Genomic DNA, 16419 nt, shown 5'->3' with positions numbered 1-16419 from the left:
ACCTTATCCTTGGGGTTTCTTTGATGTTCACCCCTTCCCTCACCTAACTGACCCTCCTTCACACTCCCCTCTTTAGCTTTGGTAGATTTTTTAACTGGTACCTTTTGAGAGATACCAGAGTGGGTTTTCTTTGATTTAGATTTGGTAATTACAGTTGTTTTGACAGCTTTGGTAGGCAACTATTTGGTCATTATCACAGTTGCCATAGCTATGCCTGAAGTCAAAGAAATAGAGGATATTAGAATAGTTGAGGGTATGGATGAACTTACCTCACTTACCTGAGGTGTCAGCATTGCAGGGAAATAGAACATTGGCACATCCCTGTGATGGTTGGCTCTGTTCAAGTCTGTAATGATTATTCTCTCTTGAACCCAACAAGCCAATTTGTTGTTTGGGTTCTCAAGTACAATCTCTTGACAAAGATGGTTAGCCAAAAGTATAAAAAATCTAGCATATTAAACATTCTTTCCTCTTTTGGCTAAGTCACCTAGTTTAAAACCTAACTCATACACAATAAGATCACTGAAATTGTAATATTTGTCTGTAACTAGCATGTACATCATGTTAAGCATGAAAATGTTCACAGAATCAAAACTACTGATTTTTCCAGAAAAGACTTTAGTTATAACATCACACATGTAACTCCATTCCTTCCTAAGACCTAGTCTTCTAATGTCACTTAGTTTTGTAGTAGGAAGTGCATAATGAATGGAATTGAGCATATTGACAATATTCATGTCAGTGTGTGGTGCAGTTACATTATCATCAGAAATCTTGAAACATGCTTTTATTACATCACTATTGATACAGAACTCGTTTCCTTTGATAGTTAGAGTGATGGTTTTGTCAGTAGAGTTGTAGATTGCTGTTGTCCACATTTCTTCAACAACTTCACAGTAAATTGTGGGCGATTCCAGCATGGCATAACTTAGTTTACAGTTTTTCACGAAGTCCATCATCCTGTGATAGTCTTCTGATTGCTGGATACCCTTATTGACCAAAGCAGTGAAGTTGTTCTTCTCATAGATGAACCCAGTCTGTGACATGATCTTTACTACGGGTGCCATTGTTAGAGAATTAAAGCTTGGAGAGAAAGAGGATTTTTGCTTGAGAGAGAATGAAATAAACACAGTTGAATTTGAGAATGATAAAAGAAAATGATTAGAATGAAATAAGCTTTTATACTTTGCTCAAAAACAACGGATAAAAATAATAAAGAGAAGTAAATTACCCAATATAAATTGCCTAAATTAGCCGTTTTAAAAATAATCTGTAAAAATTCCACTCATTATCCGTCGTGTAATGCTTACAAACTGTAAGTATACTCGATGGATAATGTTCAGGGAATTAACGGTTAAGATTTAGACACTTCGACAGATGAGGATAAACTGTTATCCGTCGAGTTTTAAAAGATTCCAGAAAAGTCATTGATTTTTATTTGCACATTGTATATCGACGGATGACTCAACTCGATGGATAATGGTCATCCGTCGAGATGCAAATTTTGACTTAGCCAAAATTTCATCCAAGACTAAAAATCAGTTAAATTTCTGGCTACTTTTCAACTTGCAAAATAATTCAGATAAATTCAAGAGTAATTAAGCATACCTAACTCACTTACCAACCTAGAAAAGGTGGATTCATCCAGTGGCTTGGTAAAAATATCTGCAAGTTGCTTCTCACTTGGAACAAAATGTAACTCTACAGTACCATTCATCACATGTTCCCTTATGAAATGGTACTTGATGTCAATGTGCTTTGTCCTTGAATGTTGCACTGGATTTTCAGTGATGGCAATTGCACTTGTGTTATCACAGAAAATAGGAATCCTTTCAACTTGCAAACCATAGTCTAGCAATTGATTCTTCATCCATAAAATCTGTGCACAGCAACTACCAGCAGCAATATATTCAGCTTCAGCTGTAGAAGTAGAAACTGAATTTTGCTTTTTACTGAACCAGGACACAAGCTTGTTTCCTAGAAATTGACAAGTTCCTGTTGTGCTTTTTCTGTCAATTCTGCAACCTACATAGTCTGCATCCGAATAACCAGTTAGATCAAAACCAGAATCTCTAGGATACCAAATGCCAAGTTTTGGTGTTCCTTTGAGATATCTGAAAATTCTCTTAATAGCTATCAAATGAGACTCTCTAGGATCAGCCTGAAATCTAGCACATAAATATGTAGCAAACATTATATCTGGCCTACTAGCTGTTAAGTACAGAAGTGAGCCAACCATGCCTCTATAGCTTGAAATATCCACAGACTTTTCAGTAGTGTTTAGTTCAAGCTTAGTTGCAGTGGCCATGGGAGTTTTTGCAGATGTGCAATCCAATAGATCAAACTTCTTTAAAAGATCAAAAATATATTTAGTTTGACTAATGAATATTCCATCACTAACTTGCTTAAGTTGTAAACCAAGAAAGTAAGTTAGTTCTCCCATCATACTCATTTCATACTTACTTTGCATCAGTTTGGCAAACTTTTTATAAAGTTTCTCATATGTAGATCCAAAGATAATATCATCTACATAAATTTGAACAAGTATGCTAGAGCCATTAACATTTCTGAAAAATAAAGTTTTATCTACAGTACCTCTTGTGAAGTGATTTTCCAAAAGGAACTTTGATAAGTGTCATACCAGGCTCTAGGTGCTTGCTTCAGTCCATAAAGTGCTTTCAGTAGATAATAGACATACTCTGGAAAATTTGGATCTTCAAAGCCAGGAGGTTGACTAACATATACTTCTTCCTCCAAATCTCCATTCAGAAAGGCACTTTTGACATCCATTTGATAGACCTTGAAATTGGCATGGGCTGCATAGGCTAAGAAGATTTTGATGGCTTCAAGTCTTGCAACAGGAGCAAAAGTTTCATCAAAATCTATTCCTTCTTGCTGGCAATAACCTTTGGCAACCAATCTGGATTTGTTCCTTACCACTATGCCATTTTCATCCATCTTGTTTCTGAATACCCATTTGGTGTCTATTGGATTCTTTCCTTTAGGCTTGGGTACCAGCTTCCATACTTTATTCCTTTCAAATTGGTTTAGCTCCTCCTGCATAGCTAAAATCCAATCAGAATCTAACAAGGCTTCTTCTACCTTCTTTGGTTCTTCCTTTGAAAGAAAGCTGCTGTATAGACATTCTTCTTGAGTTGCTCTCCTGGTTTGAACTCTAGAAGAAACATCACCAATAATCAGTTCAAAGGGATGATCTTTTGTCCATTTCCTTGGTTGAGGTAGATTAGCTCTAGATGAAGAGATCTCAATGTTGTCTTGATGTGTGATTGAGTTTTGATTGCTAGAAACTCCCCCTGAGTTTGTGGATCTTTGATTTGAGAAAGGGGTACTTTCTATGGGTGATCTGCCTTGACTTCCTGCTCCTTTTGATAACCCGACGGATGGATGAGGCAGGTTGTCTTCCGACGGATAACACAGATTGCCTTCCTACGGATGAAGCATTATGTAACTCGACGGATGTTGAGTTTTGTGCTTCATTGGTGGTAGATTTGTCTGTATTATCTTTAGACACTGTTTCTTGATCAATCCCATCATCACTTTCATCACTGACCATCTCAACATTGTCGAATTTGAGGCTTTCATGGTAATCTCCATCTTTTAGTCCTTTAATCTTTTTATCATCAAACACAACATGTATAGATTCCACAACAATATTGGTTCTTAGATTGTAGACTCTATATGCTTTACCAACAATATATCCAACACAAATTCCTTCATCTGATTTAGCATCAAACTTTCCATTTTGATCAGTTTGATTTCTCAGAATATAGCATTTGCAGCCAAAGACATGAAGAAAGTTTAGAGTTGGCTTCTTGTTCTTGAACAATTGATAAGGAGTCATGCATTTTACTTGATTAATCAGAGAGATATTCTGAGTGTAGCATGTAGTGTTTACAGCTTCAGCCCAGAAATAAGTTGGTAATTTTGATTCTTCAAGCATTGTCCTTGCAGCTTCAAGAAGAGATCTGTTCTTTCTTTCCACTACTCCATTCTGTTGTGGAGTCCTTGCTGCTGAAAACTCATGCAAGATCCCATTTTCCTCACAAAATGCTCTCATGACATAGTTCTTGAACTCAGTTCCATTGTCACTCCTGATTCTTCTTACTTTGAAATCAGGATGATTGTTAACTTGCCTTATGTGATTGATGATGATTTCACTAGCCTCATCTTTAGACTTTAGGAAATATGTCCAAAAGAACTTTGAGAAATCATCTACAATTACTAGGCAAAATCTTTTCTTTGAAATAGACAATACATTGACTGGTCCAAACAAATCCATGTGAAGCAGTTGCAGAGGCTCTTCAATTGCTGAATCAAGTTTCTTCCTGAATGATGCTTTAATCTGCTTCCCTTTTTGGCAGGCATCACACAGTCCATCCTTTGTAAACTCCACTAGAGGAATGCCTCTTACTAGTTCTTTCTTTACCAGCTCATTCATGGTCTTAAAGTTTAAATGGGATAGTTTCTTGTGCCATAGACAACTTTCATCTTGACTTGCTTTGCTAAGAAGACAAGTTACAGATTCTGCTTTAGTTGAGTTGAAGTCAGCTAGATACATATTTCCTCTTCTCACACTAGTGAGAACCACTTTGTTATTTTGATTATTAGTCACAACACAAGCTTCTTTGTTGAAGGTTACTGAGTTGCCTTTGTCACAAAGCTGGCTGATACTCAACAAATTGTGTTTGAGACCATCCACTAAGGCAACCTCTTCAATGATGACATTGTCCTTTGAAATCAAGCCATATCCCACAGTATAACCTTTGCTGTCATCTCTAAAAGTAATACTTGGGCCAGCTCTCTCCTTAAACTCTGTGAGCAGGGTAGAATCACCAGTCATGTGTCTTGAACAACCACTATCCAAGTACCAAAGATTCCTTCTGTTTCCCTGATTGCTTGAGGAACTTGTCTCTGTTTCATCATACTTGGCCATAAGGGCTAGATTGACATAGCTGACATCCTCATCTTCATCCAAACCATCAGCTGCCCAGTCATTCTCTTGTGTAATAAAAGCCCTTTCCTTTTGTTTGAGTAGATCAAGGTATTTTTGCTTGTAATCTACAGACTCAAATCTTTTCTTACTGGAATCTGACTTTCTACACTCATTTGCAAAATGCCCTGCCAAGCCACATTTGAAACATTTGAATTTTGACTTATCCACCATGTTTCTATTTGGCTTGGCTGCTCCAAAGTTCTTTTTGAACTTGAGCTTGGCAAATCTTCTTGAAAGGAATGCTAGGTGCTCATCAATGTCCTCTATGTCATCTTGGCTTAATGAATCTTCATTTTCTGCAGCTAGCCCCTTACCCTTGCTTTCACAGATCTTTGAAGTTAATTCCACAGCTTCCATCTTCACTTTCTTCTCCTTTTCCAGATCAGCAACTAGTGTAATGGATCCTCCTTTCTTCTTTCCTCTCTCCATTCTTTCATCCTGCTCTATTTCAAGCTCATAGGTTTTCAGAATGCCATACAGTCTCTCTAAAGTAAACTCCTTATAATCCTATGAGTTTCTCAATGAGACTGTCATTGGTTTCCATTCCTTTGGAAGAGATCTGAGAAATTTCAGATTGGAGTCTTTAGTCTGATAGACCCTTCCATGCAACTTAAGAGCATTTAGTAGTTTTTGAAATCTACTAAAAATGTCAGTGAGTGATTCACTTTCTTCATGGTGAAAATGCTCATATTGCTGAATCAAGAGCTGTATTTTATTTTCTCTTACTTGCTCAGTACCATCACAGATTATCTGTATTGTGTCCCAAACTTCCTTGACAGTCTTGCAGTTGATGATGTTATCAAACATGTCTGCATCAACACCATTGAACAGAATGTTCATGGCCTTTTTATCTTTCCTGACTTGTTCAATATCAGGATCAGACCATTCATGTCTTGGCTTTGGAACAGATGGTTCATTTCCTGTTGCAGCTCTCATTGGAACATGAGGGCCACTTTCTATGCAGTCCATATAGGCCTCATCTTGAGAAAGCATATGAAGATGCATCTTTACCTTTCAATGATGGTAATTATCTTTATCAAGAAAAGGAATCTTGACTCCAACATCTTTCTTGTTCATCTTGCTGAATTGTTTTGATCTTTAAACTCTTTGTAGATAAAGAGCTTGCTCTGATACCAATTGTTAGTCCCTTAACAATATAGCAAGAATTACAGAAGGGGGGTTGAATGGAATTCTTGAACCTTTTTCTTGAAATAAAAATGTTCAACTCGATTATAGATATATTTGTTTTGATTAGCACACAATGCGGAATGTAAACTTGAATGGATCAAAACATAAGTAATTAAAAAAAAGAGTCTTTAAAAACTTTTTGGTGGATTTAAACAATTCCACCAGAGATATATATAATATATCGAGAGGACTCTGTGTGCAAAAATGCTCATAGCTGCTTACAAAATGGAACTGCTGAGAATACAGGAAATGCTAAAGATTATGCTTACAAAGATTTCTCTGTTTTTGTGTTTCTTCAGCTATCTCAGTTATTTTTCTATTTGCTACTCTCTTGGTTTATATATTACCAAGATTACAAAGTCAAAAAGACTGAACAAATATAAAATCTAACAGTCTTGATCTTTGCTGCTTTTCGTCCTCTATTACCCAGTTAATGGGCTTCCACAGTGTGTTTGTATCCAACTCGACGGCTGTGTGTCAGCTTTCACTGTTTAACTGATGTTTGAATTCTTGATATGATCATCCGTCGACTTTCAGATCATCCGTTGACGACTTGATTGATCATCCGTCGACTGCTATGTTAAACATCCGTTGATAGTCATTTGATCATCCGTCGAAGGCTTTGTTAATCATCCGTCGGTAGCTATTTTGGCACTTGACTTCATTTCACTTATACAGAATTATAAGACATTGCTTATGTACAATTAATCAACCTATTCTGCATATCTAGTTAAAGTCAACATGACTTATATGCTACTACAGATTCTATACAAAGGTGCATACATCACTGTGCTACAATCTTATTATTACATAAGCTACTCACTCGATGGATAATAAGTTAATCATCCGTCGGGACTATAATAAGTTATCCGTCGGGACTATAATTCTTATCCGTCGAGAGCTACATTATTTCACTAAGTAAAATCTACTTAGATGTTTTGTTTAAGTGATCATCAAGTACACAACATATTCACAATAGTGTACTTGTTAAAAACCAAGGGTGAAACATTTGAAATGTTTAAACAATGTAAAACATCTGTTGAGAATAAATCTGAAAAACAAATCAAAATCCTAAGGACGGACAGATGTGGCGAGTTTTGTAGTAGGGAGTTTACATTATTTTGTGAGGAGGCTAGTATTTTGAGGCACTATACCGCTCCTTATACCCCGCAACAAAATAGGGTTGTTGATCGTAGGAATCAAACTGTTGCTGCTATGACAAAAAGTTTTTTAAAAGGCTCAAACTTGCTGTCATATATGTGGGCTGAAGCTGTGCGACTCTTCATTTATGTTCTCAATCGAGTGCCCACACGTGTGCTAAATGTAAGGACTCCCTACGAGGCCTGTAATGGTTTCAAACCTGATATTGGTGTTATAAAAGACTTCGGCTGCCTTGCATATATGAAGATACTAGCCGTACAAACAACGAAGCTAGAAAATCGAAGTAAGGCAGTATTATACCTGGGTATAAGGACCTGGAACAAAAGCAAGTCGCCTGTATGATCCAACTAGTGGCAAAGCGTATATAAACAAATATGTTGTCTTTAGAGAATATGAATTTTGGAAGTGAAACCAAAATGGTGATGGTGAGGTATCTTTCCCAAGCTCTGTTGTGATAGTGAATTATGCACCAGACGTGGTTGACACATTTCAGTAGGATCATGAGATTGTGACACCTGGTTTTTCAAGTGATCAGTCAAGTAATAGTAATCAGTCCAATTCTTCTTCTAGTTCTTCTGGCAATCAGAGTGGAACGCCTGGTGGGATACCCAGGGAAGCTTCATCCTTAAATAGTGGTGAAGCATCATCTGCGATTAATTAGTATTCAGGGTCATCTTCTTCAAGTAATGATTAACCTATAAATTTTAGACTTCTAAGCAATATATATGATGTAACTGGAAAAAGGCTATGAAGTATGAACTTTAATCTATCGGGAAGAACAAAACCTGTAGTTTAGTTGATTTACCACCTGGTCGTGAAGCCATAGGCCTAAAATGGGTCTTCAAGGTAAAGGAAGATACAAACAGAGCAATTATAAAGCACAAGGCGAGACTCGTCGCAAAAGGATTTGGGCCAATGTGCATGGGAAGTTCACTACCTGGATGTGAAATCAGCATTCCTTAATGGGGAAATAAAGGAAGAAGTGTACATGAAGCAACCAAAGGGGTTCGTTAAATCGAATCAGGAACATAAAGTTTACAGGTTTTATAAATCTCTCTACGGTTTCAGATAGGCGCCAAGGGCTTGGTACGGTCGTTTAAAAAAATTCCTAGAAATATTAGGTTTTGTTAAGTGTCCATATGAACATGCTGTCTACACTAAGCGAGAAGGTAACTAGTCTTTGATAATTGGTGTTTATGTGGACGACTTATTGGTAACGCGTATTAAAGTTATTATACTGAACTATTCATTTGAAGTATATACTATTATAATAATTATTTAAGAATCTTGAATGCATTTTTTCACATTTTATGTATATTATATATTGTAGACAATCTAGTATCAAATGGGATAACAGAAGATTAGATTGTTAAACTCCTTATATAATATAATAAAGGCTCACAATCTAAGTGATGTTAGACAAACCACTAGAACGGCTGTAGTATTATTTATATTAGTCTATCTTGACTAGTAAATATTACTAATATACTTTGTGTATATTGAGCAGGATCAAATTTAAAATTATTCACTTATATTGATTAACAAAGTGAATTAAAATTCTATGTTATTATTATTGCTTAGGTTCTTAATCCGAATATAGTGATTGACACGTGTATATAGTTTACATGCTTTGATTTATATATGAGATAAGTTTTTTGAATTAATTCATTGTATTTTGGGTAATGGAATGATATACATGGTGAATATTGACTGTTGAAGGAATCCATGTTCTGACATTATTCGGGTTAATGATGTCCCCTTGAAAACTCAAAAAGATTTAATTATGTGAAACCCTGCATGTGGATTTATTCCAACCTAATTAAATAAAGGTTGAGTGGATGATCAAGGATAAAAGAAATTAATTAAATAAATTATCAGTGATTCATTTAATTAATGGACATGCGCTATTTTCAACATGGAGAATTTAATAAGAAAATAATAAAGGAGCCGAATTAATTAAATAAATAAATTACCAGAATTAGGCGGGTTGTGCAATATTAATTATTTAGTGGAATTAATTAATATTAATGATATTGGGCTTGGCCCATGATATCATTAGAAAGCCCAACCTAATTTTCTCCTTAATCCATATTGTAGCCTATAAATACTCATTATGCCTCCATGAAGAAGGGTTCTGAAAATTCTAGGATTCATGGAGGCTCAACCTTGAAGGATCGAAAGGCCACACTTCGTTGAAGGGAGTATATGAATATAATAGAAGATTGTGGATTAGAATTACTTGCGCCGTAGCGATTAAAGTTAATTCTCTTTTCAAACTCGAATATTTTCATATTATATAACGCAACACCATGATTCGATTATCCCAACAATTGGCATCAAGAGCTAGGTTATAGGTTTTGCGTTATATGATATGATGTCCATGTCATAATTATATTTGTTTGTATATATTGGGAGGCTTTTTCTGTGATGCAGGTTGTTATCCACCATTATGGCCATAGTTTTAATTATATGTTTGGATCCCCCGTGGTTTATCGTGGTTGTAAATTAAAATTACGAGGGTTGATCATGATAGTTTTTAATTTATATTTCTATTCTGATTGTAATTTTGTAATTTGAATTGTGTTCAATTTAGGTTATGATCTGATATAATAGAATAGTTTTTTCTGTTGTATTTGTTGTATGTAATTGTTTGATCAACGAAGATGCGAGAAACATAGTTCTTCCATTGCTGCATGTTGTTTTCTTTGCCGCTTCACTGTTCTAACTAGAGATTTTGCATACAATATCCGATTGGGGCGAGTAATACCTTTTCGGAATTGGCAGAACGAGACCTACAGACTAAGATGGAAACCATATCCCATTTTTTCAGACCATTCTGAGCTTGTTTAGGCAGCCAAACAGGCGCCTGAAGATTTTTGAAATTTTTAACTGATGAATTTGAAGATTTTTTTCGGGGCCATAATAGTGGGTGTATATTATTATGTTTTATATAATTTGTACTTATCTTGATTATTGCTACTATGTGTTCCGTGTTTGTGTTATGTCATGTGATACTAACTCTTAACATGCTAGAACGACATGGACATAGGGCTGTTTTATTATGCTTTAATCATGATAGTATGCTGCTATGTTATGTGTCAGATGTATTGTTATTATGATACATATGGACTGCGAAAAATTGACATAAGGCGATGCATCTAGTTAAAATCCTCAAACTAAATACTAAGTGGGAGAGGGAATTAATATGAAATTAAATCCTATGGTCTCCATTATTGTTTGTATGTAATCTAACAAAAAGATAAATATAAATTATATATACGTCACCCCCTGTGGCATGTAATTTATGGTGTCTAGAATGTTAAAGAAATTGCTAGAATAAACTTTTTAAATTAATAACGAATATTGGAAGGTATACATGCACCTATCGTGGCATACCAAGTTTCATAGATTTCGAATAATTATAGGATACCCTTTTGATATTAAATATGGCAAATTCTAGCTAGCTACGAATTGGGTAGTTGTGAATTCTTTGAGACCTGCGAATTAACCATATTTAAGATATCAAATGGTTGCATCTGGTATAATTATGATTAATTTAAGATTTGATGATGGTATACACTTAGCGATGAAAAATAAAATAGACCACCCCAACATGGCGTATTATTTAGTAATAGGACCGAGGTAACATTTAAACAAATTTAGGTGGTATACATGTCACACAACGTGGCGTACCAGAAACTTATGGTGTTTAAATATTAGTGCATTAATTTTAAAAATTGTTAGAGGAACCAATATGTCTTAATATTTAATGCACTCTTTATTTATGTGTTATGTGATATTTTTTCATGCATAATTCTCAGGATACAATGGGCTTTAATCCACTGTTCTTCATACTTAAGGATAACAAACTTACCAGACCTAACTATATTGAATGGGAACAAAATTTGGACATTGTGTTGACTGCTGAGGAGTACAAGTTTTGCACTTATGAACCCAAGACAGATCAACCTGCTGCTGATGCTCCTGAAGATGAGAAAGAGTATTATAAGCGGTGGATTAAGGCTGATGAGATATCGCGATGTTATATTTTGGCAGCAATGTCGGGTGTTTTGCAGCATCAGCATCAGTCTATGGCCACTGCTGCGGTTATGCTCTTTAATCTCAAGGAACTTTTTGGAGATCAAAATAGAGCTGCTAGGCAAGTAGCCATGAAGACTCATATAAACACTCAGATGGCTGAAGGAACGCCTGTAAGGGATCATGTTCTCAAGATTGTATCACATCTGAATGAGATAGAGATCCTTGGTGCTGAACTTGATGGAAAAACCCAGATTGACATTATCCTTATGAGCTTGTCCAAGAGTTTTGAGGAGTTTCGCTTGAATTACAACATGAACAAGAGGTTGTATGGTCTCGCGGAACTTCTGACAAAACTTCTGAACCTAGTACCTTCTAACCCCCTTAGAATTGTGGACCGGAGACAAACCGAGTCTAAGACACATTCGTATATGGGGTTGTCCAGTACATTGCTGAACAAGAACGCGACTAAGTTAGAATCTCGTACAGAAGTAAGGTTGTTTGTAGGCTACCCCATGGGAACGAAAGGTTATTTATTTTATAGTCCGAAGAATCGGGATGTTATTGTTAGCACCAATGCTAAATTCTTAGAGCAATACTATATAATGAATCACAAACCCATGAGTAGTATCGTTTTAGAGGAACTAGTGGGAGGGACTGATAATACCCAGAAACCTATAGTACAAGTAGAACAACCACAACAAAATGCACAACTTGTCACTAATACTGCACTAGTACCTCTTTGTAGTGGGAGGGTTGTTCAACAGCCTGATAGATTCATATTTTTGGGAGAGTCTTCGGACTTGGTCTCTGGTGAACATGATGATGATCCCAGGACATACGAAGATGCATTGCAAGACAAAGATGCAGATCTTTGACAAAAGGCAATGGAATTTGAGATGGAATCAATATATTCTAATCAGGTCTGGGAGCTCATGGAACCACCCAAATGTATTAAACCTATTGGATTTAAGTGGATCTATAAGAAAAAGAGGGGATCAGATAAAAAGGTGAAAGCCTGGAAAGTAAGACTTGTTGTGAAATGGTATACTCAGAAAGAAGGTATCGATTATGAGGAAACCTTTTCTCCAGTGGTCATGCTTAAATCAATCCGTATTCTTTTTTCTATAGCAGCACATCTCGATTATGAGATTTGGCAAATGGATGTCAAGACAACTTTCCCTAATGAAAGTCTTGAAGAAACCATCTATATGCAACAACCAGAGGGATTCATTAATTAAGTCCAAGAGCATCTTGTATGTAAGCTTAAAAGGTCTATTTATGGACTTAAACAAACTTCTAGGTATTGGAACATTCGTTTTGGTCAGGAAGTCCAGTCGTATGGATTTGATCAAAGTCCAAGCAAAGCATGCGTGTATAAGAGATGTGAGGGAAATGCAGTGGTTTTTCTAGTGCTATATGTTGATGACATTTTACTCATTAGAAATAATGTTAAGATGTTGACTTCAATAAATGCATGGTTGTTCAAAGAAGTTGAAATGAAGGACTTAGGTGAAGCAGTATACATCCTTGGGATTTAAATTATAAGGGATCGCAAGAAAATGTTGTTAGCTTTATATCAGGAGCCCTACATAGATGACATATTAGCTCGTTTTAACATGCAGGACTCCAAGAAGAGTAATTTACCTTTCAGATATGGAGTTTCTATATCAAAGAGTCAGTGCCCTTCGACACCTAAGGAGATAGAGAACATGAAGGGAGTTCTTTATGTTTCAGCATATGGAAGCCTAATGTATGCTATGTTATGTACAAGGCCTGATATCTGTTTTGTCGTGGGCATGGTTAGCCGATACCAGTCAAACCCAAGACATGAATATTGGAGTACAGTAAAAATAATACTCAAGTACCTGCATAGGACTAAGGAGTATATGTTAGTTTACAAGTCCTCTGATTTGTTGCCTCTGGGATATACCGATTCAGATTTCCAGACAGATAAGAATAAGAGAAAGTCCACCTCGGGATGTGTTTTTACTTTGGGAGGTGGAGCCGTAATATGGAGGAGTGTGAAGCAGAAATGCATTACAGACTCAACCATGGAAACCGAGTATGTGGCAGCCTCTGAGGCAGTCAAAGAGCCTATATGGTTCCGAAATTTCCTGCTGGATTTGGTTGTAGTTCCTAATTTTCCACGGCAGATCATAATTTGTTGTGATAATACTGGTGCTGTGGCAAATAACAAGGAGCCATGGGCCCATAAGGAAGTAAAACACATATAGCGTAAGTATCACCTCATACGGCAGTTCGTTAAGCGAGGAGATATTATTGTGGCTGATATAACATCAAAGGATAACCGGACAGATCCTTTCACGAAGAGCTTTCCATCTAAGGCTTTTGCAGGAGCATGTGGAAGCGATAAGAGTCAGATACTTGGTCACATAGTTATATAGTTGGTAGTGGATTACTTGTAATAAAGACTGATATACTCGAAGAATAGCTTGAGTATAAGTAGGAGATTGTTAGGGTTTATATTGAACTATTCGTTTGAAGTATATACTATTATAATAATCATTTTAGAATCTTGAATGCACATTTTCACATTATCTGTGTATTATATATTGTAGACAATCTATTATCAAATGGGATAGCAGAAGATTAAATTGATAAACTCCTTATATAATATAATAAAGGCTCACAGTGTAAGTGGTGTTAGACAAACCACTGGAACGGCTGTAGTATTATTTATATTAGTCTGTCTTGACTATTAAATAATACTAATATACTTTGTGTATAGTGAGCAGGATCAAATTTGGAATTATTCACTTATACTGATTAACAAAGTGAATTAAGATTCTATGTTATTATTATTGCTTAGGTTCTTAATCCGGATATAGTGATTGACACATGTATATTGTTTACATGCTTTAATTTATATATGAGATAACTCTTTTGAATTAAATTATTGTATTTTAGGTAATGGAATAATATACATGGTGAATATTGACTATTGAAGGAATCCATGTCCTGGTATTATTCAGGTTAATAATGTTCCCTTGAAAGCTCAAAAAGATTTAATTATGTGAAACCCTGCAGGTGGATTTATTCCAGCATAATTAAATAAAGGTTGAGTGGATGATCAAGGATAAAAGAAATTAATTAAATAAATTATCAGTGATTCATTTAATTAATGAACATGCGCTATTTTAAATATGGGGAATTTAATAAGGAAATAATAAAGGAGCCCAATTAATTAAATAAATAAATTACCGCAATTAGGTGGGTAGTGCAATATTAATTTTTTAGTGGAATTAGTTAATATTAATGACATTGGAATTGGCCCATGATATCATTAGAAAGCCCGACCTGATTTTTTTCCTTGATCCCTATTGTATCCTATAAATACTCATTATGCCTCCATGGAGAAGGGTTTTGCAAATTCTAGGGTTCATGGAGGCTCAACCTTGAAGGATCTAAGGCCACACTTCGTTCAAGGGAGTATAGGAATACAATAGAAGATTGTGGATTAGAATTGCTTGCGTCGTAGCGATTAATGTTAATTCTCTTTTCAAACTCGAATATTGTCATATCATATAACGCAACACCATGATTCGATTGTTCCAACAACAGGCACAAACATTCCCAACATAATAAAGTTTAAACAACAGATGAGAAGAGTTTGATATGACTGATATGGGAAAATTATCCTATTATCTTGGTATTGAGGTTGAGCAGTGAAGGGGAAGCATTGAGTTAAATGATTCAGCTTATGCCAAATGATTACTAGAGAAGGCGGGCATGTTGAATCGTAATGCCTCGAAATTTCCAATAGAGCCAAAAGTACAAATGTACAAGGATGAATCTGGTAAACCTGTTGATGCAACAATGTTCAAGAGCTTAATAGGTGGCTTACGGTATCTGGTACACATGAGGCCGGATAATTTTTATGCAGTGGGTTTGGTCAGTCGTTTTATGGAACGACCAAGATTATTACACTTGAATGCTGTCAAACATATACTTCGCTACATTAAAGGAACAATCGACTATGGTCTGATTTATTCTAGAGGCTCTAGGTTTCATATGTTAGTAGGATTTTTTGACAGCAACTTTGCGGGTAGTTGTGAAGACCGCAAGAGTACAGGGGGAATGGCTTTTTGCTTAAATGAAAATTTAATTACTTGGGTATCGCAAAAACAAAGATGTGTAGCCTTGTCAACATGTGAAGCGGAGTTTATGGCTGCAACTGCAGCAATGTGTCAAAGTATGTGGCTGCAAAAATTATTGAGTCATATTACGGATATACGTCCTGAGCCTGTCACTCTATTTATTAATAATCGTTCTGCTATCGATTTGGTGAAGAATCCCGTGTTTCATGGGCGGAGTAAACACATCGACGTGCGATATCACTGTTAAAGATAAAATAGAAAGATGTATGATTTACTAAAATGGAAAGCTTGCAACTTATTATTCAGATGATGAAGATAGAAAATACATATATACTCGATATAACTGATCACTATAAACCAGAAGAACATGACCAGGTTTATCTCCACACTACACAAACTAGACTCCTAAACATAAGCAACTACTCTGGACTAAGTCTGCATTACAATGTTAACATACACATTGTATTATTTGAAATACATTAATATAATAAATATGTTTAGATTAATAAATCCCTAACATACTCCCCCTTAATCTAAACATCTCCAAATTTCTTGACTCCCAGTAAGCTTCTCATCTTCTCAAACTTCTGTGCTGCTAACGCCTTAGTTAATATGTCCGCTCGCTGCTCGCTAGTCTTAACATGTTTAATCACTATTAAACCTTTCTCAACACAATCATGAATGAAGTGATACCGATGATCAATGTGTTTACTTCTTTCATGAAAGACTGGATTTCGTGCCAAGTCCACTACAGACCTGTTATCGATGTACAGGGAGCATTCATGATATAACTTAGAACTCTTTGTAACCAAATAGCTTGACAAGCTGCAGCCGTAGCTGCCATAAATTCTGCTTCACAAGATGAAAGAGCAACACATCATTATTTTTGGGAAACCC

At 35.8% G+C, this 16419-nt stretch overlaps 2 protein-coding genes across 2 annotated transcripts; both read left to right on the top strand.

Annotated features, from left to right (window-relative positions):
- The first annotated feature begins 12288 nt into the window (after window positions 1-12288).
- On the top strand, window positions 12289-13638 carry LOC141713789 (secreted RxLR effector protein 161-like). Its single transcript, XM_074517364.1, has 2 exons — window positions 12289-12426; window positions 13027-13638. Exons 1-2 carry the CDS (start codon window positions 12289-12291, stop codon window positions 13636-13638), a joined length of 750 nt encoding a protein of 249 aa, XP_074373465.1.
- A 1564-nt stretch (window positions 13639-15202) lies between these two features.
- On the top strand, window positions 15203-15769 carry LOC141713788 (secreted RxLR effector protein 161-like). The gene has a single exon (XM_074517363.1). It carries the CDS (start codon window positions 15203-15205, stop codon window positions 15767-15769), a length of 567 nt encoding a protein of 188 aa, XP_074373464.1.
- Window positions 15770-16419: the final 650 nt, after the last annotated feature.

This window comes from Apium graveolens, chromosome 3, assembly GCF_009905375.1.
Source record: "Apium graveolens cultivar Ventura chromosome 3, ASM990537v1, whole genome shotgun sequence".
Classification (NCBI taxonomy): domain Eukaryota; kingdom Viridiplantae; phylum Streptophyta; class Magnoliopsida; order Apiales; family Apiaceae; genus Apium; species Apium graveolens.
This window is presented reverse-complemented; position numbering and strand designations above follow the sequence as displayed.

Bases quoted from the DNA above. Each gene is read 5' to 3' on its own strand.
- LOC141713789 (XM_074517364.1), top strand. From the start codon at position 12,289: ATGGAATTTGAGATGGAATCAATATATTCTAATCAGGTCTGGGAGCTC. The intron at 12,427-13,026 runs GTAAGACTTGTT...TTTAACATGCAG, and splicing joins AAAAGGTGAAAGCCTGGAAA to GACTCCAAGAAGAGTAATTT.
- LOC141713788 (XM_074517363.1), top strand. From the start codon at position 15,203: ATGTACAAGGATGAATCTGGTAAACCTGTTGATGCAACAATGTTCAAG.